Source organism: Manis javanica, chromosome 9 (genome assembly GCF_040802235.1).
Source record: "Manis javanica isolate MJ-LG chromosome 9, MJ_LKY, whole genome shotgun sequence".
In the NCBI taxonomy this organism is placed as follows: Eukaryota; Metazoa; Chordata; class Mammalia; order Pholidota; family Manidae; genus Manis; species Manis javanica.
Window position 1 is genome coordinate 26,249,819 of NC_133164.1, and position 10,243 is coordinate 26,260,061.

The following is a 10,243-nucleotide window of genomic DNA, read 5'->3' on the forward strand; positions in this document are numbered from 1 at the left end:
ACAAAGCAATATAAAACTAAAACACCAAGATTTTATTACAGCTGGGCCTATTACTTAACCTCTTTATGTCTCATTTTTCTCATCTGCAAAGTGAGGATCAAGACATTATGTATTTCAAAGATTTGTTCTATGGATTAAATGTGCTCATATGTGTAAAGCACTTTGCAGAGTTCTCAGCGTATTTCTGACATAATAGAACAAGAATGACTTCGCATGATTTCTATTTTAGTATTGATAAAATGTACTTTTATTCCACAAACCTGCTTCATTTTCTTCGAACAACCTTTTACTAACTGAAATTATGCCTATTTATTCATCTGCCTCCCCTCCACCAAAACATGAGCCATGAGGCAGGAACTTGGCTATCTTGTTCACCAGCACCTAAAACAGAATTTGGCAGAGATACCTCAAAAATAATTATGTGTTAAAAAAATACATGAATGAGTTATAAGATTTTTATAATCAACAATGGTGTCTAAAATTGGTCCCATACCTTACACATAAATCTGACAAGAGGCATTCAAAAACATAAAACAACCATATAAGCTATCTATAATGTGGTATTTTCATAATTCCAATGCATTTACTTGTTATTGCCCAAGTATTACACCATTACCAGATCATGTACTACTCAAATATGCCTAAATGATGGCTAGCGTTTGAATCATTATTGTTCAGGTGTGCTAGTTTACTCATATACATAATTTGACAACAAAAAGCAAGCTACACTCAAATTAAATAAATGACACACTTACAGCTAATATCACTGCATGTGCAGAAAGAACCAGAGAAACTTTAATCTGGGAATCTGTTAAAAAACAAATTACCTTGCTATACAAATTAACATACTAGTCTTCAAGCTGTATAAACTTGGTATAAAACACATCTGAGTGTGAATTTCCTCAACTACAGTTTTTTAAAAGTTTAAAATCTATTGTAGAGAAAATAAAAATCAGAGATTCATAGTACCTGGAAGCACCTCTGAGAAAAAGCATCAGCCTAAAAGAATGATATCCAAAAACATAATTCAGTACAAGTTCTCTAATACTATGATTCTCAAGTTTTTTTCTGCCTTGATGTAGATTACATATGCAAGGAACTCACCCTACCTCCCTCTTCCAATTATAGTTTCCTAGGAGCTTTTACATTTAAGAGCACAATTTTATGAGGCAAACAAACCAGAGGAGTGTGGCACAGAACTTCAGATGTGAACTAAACATATGTAAAGTCAGGGAAATAACAAGTAATACATTACGGTTGAAAAACTAACAAGAAGTAAGTCCTGTAGCAGTTAGGGCATAAATATTAAGAGGGGGTTGATAGATACGGGTTTCAGCCCTGGCAAGTTCACTATGGATTCAATGTGACCAAAGAAATGACAGTACAATGTTCTTGGGGTGAAAAGGTTATACCCAACTTTATTCCCATGGTGGCAGGTCAATCACTCGAATCCCAACCACTCAGAGCAAGTCTGCATGCAGCAAGCCGGTCTCTGCCTCTGGGCCTCTCTGCCCCTGCAGCCGTCTCAGTCTCTGTCCTTGGCGCTGCCACCACTCCAGCCTCTGCTCTCCTGCAGCCATACCACTGTATGGCCCAGAGTACTGGGCGGAGCTCTTTACATAGAGTCAATAACAATGTATTGCTCACACATATGTACTGAGCTAGCCAACCAGGGCCAGGTGAGAATCCTGGCCATAGGAACCTTCACTTTATCCACACCATGTTTGGGAAGGTCCATTCAAGGAACTTGTATGTTAAAAAGAGAAACTCAAAAATCCAGTAAGTCCACCAAATGTGCTAAAAAGTCTAGCAACACCAAAATTTTGGAAAGATAGTGAAGTGAACATATGTCCACAAAAGGATTTGTATAAGAATATCCCTATAAATGAAGAAGGAGATATCTAAGCTGGCCTGTGCATATAGTAAAACAACAAATTTGACTGGATCTATACTGTTGGAACTTAACCAAGAATTAGAAGTGCAAATTGTAGTGCTCCAAAATCTTACAACTACAGACTATTTACTGTTAAAAGAACATATGGGATGTGAACAGTCCCCAGGAATGGGTTGTTTTAACTTGTCTTATTTCTCTCAGACTGTTCAAGTTCAGTTGGACAATATCCACCATATCATAGATAAGTTTTCACAAATGCCTAAGGTGCCTAACTGGTTTTCTTGGTTCCACTGGAGATGGCTGGTAATTACAGGTCTGCTTTGGTTATGTAACTGTACTCCTATTATGTTAATGTGTGTGCGCAATTTAATTAGTAGTTTAAAACCTATACATGCTGAAGTTACTCTACAAGAAGATATGTCAAAGAAATAATCAATCTTCCCATGTTTTCTTCCGCCTGCTACTTCTATAGCTTTTCTTCTTCCTTCCTAATTACAACCCTTAAATAGAATTCGTGCCACATATCGAATTTACCGAGTATCATAATTCTTCCAACTGGTAAAGACACCTCAAGACAAATGCTGGGCATAGAAGCCACAGGGCATAAATATGCAAAGAAGTAAAAAGCTAACCTTTTCAAACAATAAGGCTTATCTCTCACTTACCAACTTTACATTTCCCTGTATGGCCCCGGAAGATGACTGGTTAGCCAGAGATGGGTAAGATTCCTCAAGGGAGGAACAACCTAAGACAGGCACAGTCGCAGGGGGGCCATCAGGTGAGAAATCGGGGATCAACAGAGGTGAGGCTTAGAACCACTCCCCCCTATTCTGAGAGAAATCTTCTGCATCCGTGGATGTTTTAATGCCCTTGTCTAGCTTGGATTAACACATAGTCTACAGGCACACACCTGATCATCTACATTTGCTCTCTTACAACACTAAACTGTTTTCTACCTTTATCTTGCATCTACCTACCACTTCAGCATTTTATTAAAAATAATAATAAAGAGAGAAATGTGGTATCCACATATAAATCAAGTATAAAAATCAAATGAATATTCATATTTGAACTGACTGTTTATAGTTCATAATGCATGAGCAAAACCGAAAGCTTCTGTGATGACTGCCCTTGTAATGTTCACCATGTAACTTATTCACTATGTAAGAATTTGTTCTCCATGTAAGAACTTGTTCATTATGCTTCAGAAGATTGGAGACTGATGAAAATTAGGCTTGGGGTGGATTAAGGATTGTGCATTGAGCATTGACCCCCCCTATACAGAATTTTATTGTTCATCAATAAATATGAGAGATGCCCTCACAAAATATATATATATACACACACTTTCAATTGTAAAATAAATAAGTAACCAGGATATAATGTACAGCATAAGGAATATAGTCAAAATATTGTAATAACTTGGTATGGTGATAGCTGGTACCTAGAATTATCATGTATATAAATGTTCAATCACTGTGTTGTACACCTGAAACTAATGTAATACTGTGTGTCAACTACCCTTCAATAAAAAATAATTATCTAAAAAAAAATTTAAAAAAAAAGAATATCCCTATAGCTTCATCCATAATAGCCACAAACTGGAAACAACCCAAATGTCCATCAACAGAGCAATAGATAAACAAACTGTAGTATATTCATATAACTTATCCAATGAAATACTATTCAGCAATAAAAGTAATGAGCTACTAATATACACAGTAACACAGATTAATCTCCAAAGCTTCATGCAGAGTGAAAGAAGCTTTGCAGACTATATACTACATGATTCTAGAATAGGCAAAGCTAATATGAAATGAAAAAAATCAGAATAATAATCACCTGAGGGGTAGGAATTGACAAGGGAAGGTCACAAGAACTTTGTAAGGTGATAGTAATGTTGTGTATGACAGGTCAGTAAACTTTTTCTGTAAAGAGCAGAATAATAAATATTTCTGGCTTTGTGGGCTCTGACTTAAAGAAGCTGACCCTTGCGCAATGAAGAGGTTAGGAGTGTCAACTTGCTGCACAGTCGAAAATCATGTATAACTTCTGACTCCCCAAAAACCTAACTACTAACAGTTTCCTGTTGGCCAGAAGCCTTACCGCTAGCATAGTCAATTAACACATATTTTGTATGTTAACTTTACTGTATATTGTACTGTCACAATAAAGTAAGCTACAGAAAATATTTTTTCAAATTGTCACATACCTCTAAAAAATTTCCCAATATATTTATTGAAACAAATCCACATATAAGTGGATCTGTATAGTTCAAACTCATGTTGTTCAAGGGTCAAATGTCCTCAATTCTGCCATTGTAATGAATGGGCATGACTGTGTTATAATAAAACTTTACACATGAACAGGAGTTGAAATGTAGTTTGCTGATGTCTGTTCTGTATTTTGAAAGTGGTTTGGGTTACACAGTTGTATGCATTTGTCAAAACTTATCCAATAGGCCATGTAAAATTTGTACATTTCACTGTCAGTCAATTTTATCCCAAAGAAAAATAACCACAAATATTGAACTCTAGGCTAATGATAAACATGCAGTTTGCAATGAGGTACTGATATCTGCAACCTACTTTGAAATCATCAAAAATAAGAGATTGATATACAATAACAAATATAACAAACTGTTGGTAACTATAGACCTGCAATTGCTATATGGGGATTAACTACACAATTCTTTCAACTTTTCTACATACTTGAAAGTTTTCATATAAATGCGGTGGGAGGGGGAATTCAATAAGAAGCCACTGAAGATTTCTGACCCAAAAAAAGGAAAATTAAATTTATTATTCTATAAATATGACTCATGCAGTGCAAAAGATATATGATGGATGGTAAGATAAAGAAAATAGCAAGGAGGCTATTACAATAGTCCATGACATAGTAAGCATCAACATTTAAGGAATAAGTACAAAATGAGCTCAAGAAGGTAAGAAAAGTAGAAAGAGTAGAAAGCTTCATTTCAGGAATAAGGAAGGAGTTTCAAGAAGAAAGTTCAGTGTCAGTGTGACAGAAATGGAGCAAGAGGAGAACTGAAAAGTATCTATTAGATTAAGCAATGGGCAATCTTGATGTAAAAGCAGTGTGGCAAGACTATAAACCAGATAAAGATAAAGAATATTGATAAATTCAAAGGAAACAAGTGAAGATCAAAGGAATTGACCTGAGTCAAGAGAAGGCAGTAAATAGAGAGCAATAAAAAAGACTGCAAAACTTCTTTAAAATAGAAAACAAAAGTAAATGACTGCACCTAAAAATCAACATATATTATCCATCCAGTACATAAACTGTTGAGTAAGGCAGTCTTCCACAGGCCTGAGTGTCCCTGCACATTCTTGCTTAGTGTGAGAGTCTACATTTAATCCATTCCCTGTTACTAAGTGTATTCTTGTAATAAGTCACATAAGCAACAAAGCAGGTCAAGGTTACCAGAACGTGTTAACTGTCCTCTCAGGGAGAAGTGAACTCCCATGTTTGCCACAGTGCTTACTGCTTGCTAAAAACTGCTGGACCCTTGGTCCTGAGTTCCTCAGCTGTGATCCACTAAGTGCATCAATCTAGAACCATCACCCTCATGGGACCTGGATGCAAGGAAAACCTACAGAAATATGATGATGTTCATGCAGCTTGCTGTGCTGTGAATTATAATGTCATTTGTTTCCTATGTGGGAGTCTCCTGTTTTCTGCCAGCAATCATGAAACATTACCAGATGAAATTATTATCTTGCAAATATGTAAATTCAAATCCTAAAACTTTTCACAGTTCTTAACAAGGACAACAAAGAACTAGTTGATATTCATATTCTTCAATAAAAGAAGGGACACAAGGTGGTCACCAGCAAAAACAAATATACATAATATTTTATAGTATATGTACCTTGTTATTCATAAAAGTATTTATCATGTTCCAGTCTCTATACCACACCTTTAACATATATTACATCATATATTCTCACAATAATCCTAATAAGATAGGTAACTAATATGAGGAAACTGAGGCTTCAATATGATAACTAACCCAAGGGTTCATAATTATAGACAGCACAACCTAAGTATAAACCCAGATGACTTTAAAACATGGTTTTTTTAAACATTAATAGTCAATCTCCTTCCCGCTGATTTATCAAGGGCAGCTCTAGTTCTCCAGATGCAAGAGTAAAGTATCTAGATGTTTACAGTATGAATACTTCATTATGTTCATAGACAATTAACGCTTTGGAAATTTAATATAATCTTGTATTTTTCTTTAAAATAATCCATCATGAAGGTTTGGGAAGATCTAGGTTAAACAAATATAAACCACTGCCTTTATTGTAAATTCTCTCATGGCTTTAATAAGCAAATGTATATTTTAATATATTAATATGTTATAAATCTTCTAAGATCATCTATGATCATCATTTTGGCATAGTTTGGGAAACTATCACCTAAAGCAACATAGCCAACAAAACATGGATGCCAAATACCTCTGAAATCTTAGTAGTCAGTCCGGTACAGGTACATAATCCTTTAAAATAGAGAACATCAAATTTAGAATGTGGTCTAACATCTCCAAGATAAGTCAACTACTTCATAGTTTGGCAACATTGCTGTTTCCTACCAAACAAAACTGAATTTCCCATAAAACAGTGAAACCGCATTCCATATCTGGCTTTTTCTGAAATAAGAAAGGTTAACAGTACAGAGTTTGTAGCTCTCCACTGTAATCCACAGCTTAACAAAATCAGACCATTTAAAAATGGAAGGTAAGAAGAGACCACAGAAAAAGCTGCTAAAGTGTGTGTATTGGTTAATGACAGTAAGTCATTCTGATGTCCCTGGGCATCACTGCTAACTCTCCAGTATGGAAAGCTAAATTTTAACTCTATTACTAAGTGATAAATCAGTATCAAATACCATTTCACCTCAAGTGTACTCGCCTGTCTCCTACTCAGTCATCCCTTAACATTCAACAACTGAAACTGTTCATTACCCAAGTTTATTAATCATTTCAGAGTTTAAAATAAAAATTTGAACTAAAAGAATCCATACAACAGTTGTGTTCATCTTATAAGCCAGAGCTACAGACTGGTCTCCAGCTGAATAATCTTCTAGACACCAAATCCACTGATTCTCTGGCATATACCTACATACAGTTACTGGGCAGGCCATTCTGAACAAAGTAAAGAGTTACACTAGGCAGATGAAATTACCATATAATTATAGAGTAACAGGGATAAAATACAAATTTAAACTGTGCCAAGATATCTTTTCAACACTTGGCCTTACCAGGAAAACAAACTGATGTCCTACCTACCTAAAGTGAGTAATATCTTAGGACTAATTTTTGCCCTCTGCTCTGAAGGAATGCCTCCACCCTTTCAAAGTCTACAGGGGACACACCTCCAGTTTGGGAAAAAAAGGGCAATAAAATATGATATTGTCCACTTATTCTGAAAGGACTTTAATATAGAGAAAAAGAAAATATCTTAAAACTGAGAGAGCAAATTTCAGTATTTTGATGTTAAAAATTTTTTTAAATAATAGTAAGCCAATCGGTAACAATAGTAAGTTAACTAGTCACAATTAAAAATTTTTTTAATAATAGTAAGCCAATAGGTAGCAATAGTAAGTTAACTAGTCATAATTACTAAATGACTATATATTTTAAGGCATTGCTACATCAATTAAAAATGTTTTGAGTAGTGACTTGTATACAAGAACATGATTGATTCTGATAAGCAAAACTCCCAGAGAAAGAATTCAAATCAGCTAATGCCATTAAGGGAGACAAATAGGAATAGGGAAAAAAGAAAAGAAATTAGGAAAAAAAGTCTCACTGGTATTAGCATTCAATACTTACCTCTGCATTTATTTTTGCCAAATATTGCAAAATAAGAATGCCTCTTTTAAAAAAATCAACCCACCAAAAGTATATACATTGGCAACTTGAAAAATGCCTTCCATGCTGGCAGCAGTAATACTTTCCAAACTCTTCTAAAAATACAGATATGTTTTTAGTTTTCAGAATATGGATCATTTGGAGGTTTTACAGGATTTACCAGATGAAATGGAAGCTGAATGAGCTTTTAGAAAGATGCTGTATTACACACATGGGGGCTTCATCATTTAGTAACATTCGTATTTGCCAAAATGCACTTATTAACATAAATTTTTAGTCGCTACTGTCTCAAATGTGCAAATAGATCTGAAAGGTGAAATTTGCACTAACATATCTACATTTGTAAATTTTACAGGCAGTACTATTAATCGCACCATCAGCACTAGTTTTTCTCCTCCCTGTCAGTAAACAGGTTTAACGAAATTTACCATCACAACGTTTATAGAAGAGCATGCTACCTAGCTGCAACAGACTAGTCAAGTATTTAAGTCCTTTTTAAACAGGGTTTACAATAGCAGTCTCCAATACGACCACCAGAACTAATGACAGAGGAAAAAAATGTATTAGAAAAATTGCTACTGATGACAATACTGAGACACTTTTCACTCATTTCAACATACATAAGTTTGTATGGTTAAAGTGGAAAACCATGCATGTAATGAGAAATAAAGTTTCAAACAAAATCAGCTTTTTTTTTTTCTAGTAAAACTTTGTTTCCTCTCCCGCCAAAGAAAAAAAAGAAAAATGTGGTGAGAGAAAAAGGAACACACTTTAAATGCGAACACAACGGAAAGGGACAAAAACGACAAGATTAACTAGAGCGGAGGGACAAAATCAACACCACGATTATTCTCTAGAGTTGCACAATTTTTAAAACCTCCCTTTTTTTTTAACCAAATGCACATCTCACCCTACATAGTGCTTACATCTCCTTCTCTCACACCCACTCCATTCATTTATGACGGTGATCTCACCACCATTTCTAGTATACAATCCACTGGAATGTCTCAGAAGTGACTGAGTCAGGGAATGAGGAAGTGATAGAGAACGTGAGGAATAAGACAAATATAAGTTTTAAGGAGAAAACGGGGGTCTTACAGCGGGGTATAGGGTGCGAGGGGTGGGAGCTCGGAGGAGACGGGTCGGGAGGGAAGGAGTCAGAGGTAGGCGTCCAGAAGACGTGTAATGGAAGCAGGTGGGCCAGAAAACACAAAAACAAAAATTAGCCAGCGCGTCCCCCTCCGAAAAAACCCGAGAGGGATGCTCGAGGCCACAGCGGGAGGCCGACCGGGGCTTCGGCAGCGCAGAAGGCCGGGGCGGGGGCCAGACACTCACCACCTGGTAGCGGCCAGTCCCCGGCTGGTGATGATCCATCCTGCCCGGCTCGGGATCCGGTTTCCGAGCGGGCGAGTCCCCTAGGCGCTCAGCCCCCTCGACCGCCCCCGTCGACGACGTCGTCGCCGAAGGGCTTCTTCCCCTTCGGTCCGGGCCGCTGCCGTCCCTTGACCGAGGCGATTCACTTCCTGTTGGTGCAGCAGCAGCCGCGGAAACCTCCGCGTCGGCCGCAGCGCGGTGGAGCTCGGGGACACCCTGAGCACTACTGAGCATGCTCGGAACGGCCGCGCATGCTCGCTGGGTCCTCCGGCGTCCCATTAGCGTAGCGAGTCGGGGTCGGGAGGTTGGCTGGGTGGGAGGAAATGGAAAAGTAAAGCAAGTCCGGGGAACTGCCTAGGTTGTCAGCAAGTTCAGCAGTGGGCGGTGGCAAAGGAGCGAGGAAAAAACAAAATCACTGTCCTTGATTGGTCTTTTCTGGAAGGCGGATTTCTAGCAGGCAAAGGCCGGGTACACCGTCACACTCCGCGGAGACAGATGTCTAGGAGGAAGGGGACGCGTTCCAAGAACACCTGAGGGCAGGTCATCCGTTTGCCCAACACTTATTACTCACCCAGCGTAGGACAGCGCAGGAAGACGCATGTCTAGGACGTTGCTAAATTGCTCATGCAAGATCATTAGTGAGATAAAGGATATCTTTTGCTTGTTTTTTCGTCTACCTCTCTGTAGTGAGATTTAAGAATACCACAGGGACTCTGCAGCCATACTCTTATTTCCCCAGAAAAAGAGGCTTATAGAGCTCTAGGTTACTGGAAGGATACAAAAAAATAATGAAATAAAATAGTACTATTTTGTGGTCATACATCAATAATTCCTCAGGGCTTAACAGTAAGGAATCACTCTGTGTGCTAGCTACCTTGTGAGACTCTCAATGCCTGGTTAACGACACATGAACTGTTAGTACCTCCCACAGGGCACAAAGCATGTTTCTCTAGTAGAAGAGTATGATGGAGCAGTGTTAAGTGCATTTTAATTAAAAAGACCTGCTTTCTATGCCCTGAAAACTACGATATCATCTGGCCCAGCTATGTTTTACTTCCCTTCTGAATCGCCAAAGGAGA

At 37.6% G+C, this 10,243-nt stretch overlaps 1 protein-coding gene across 3 annotated transcripts in view; it reads right to left on the reverse strand.

Annotated features, from left to right (window-relative positions):
- Nucleotides 1-9,626, reverse strand: part of NDFIP2 (Nedd4 family interacting protein 2) — a 75,982-nt gene extending 66,356 nt beyond the window's left edge. The window contains exon 1 of one of the 3 annotated variants that reach the window (XM_073212460.1): nt 9,126-9,626. In XM_073212460.1, coding sequence (XP_073068561.1) covers nt 9,126-9,443 — 318 coding nt within the window. In that variant the 5' untranslated portion in view covers nt 9,444-9,626. The remainder of the gene's footprint in view (nt 1-9,125) is intronic. The other 2 variants (XM_037010306.2, XM_073212459.1) reach the window with 2 other exon arrangements.
- Between the last annotated feature and the right edge of the window lie 617 nt (nt 9,627-10,243).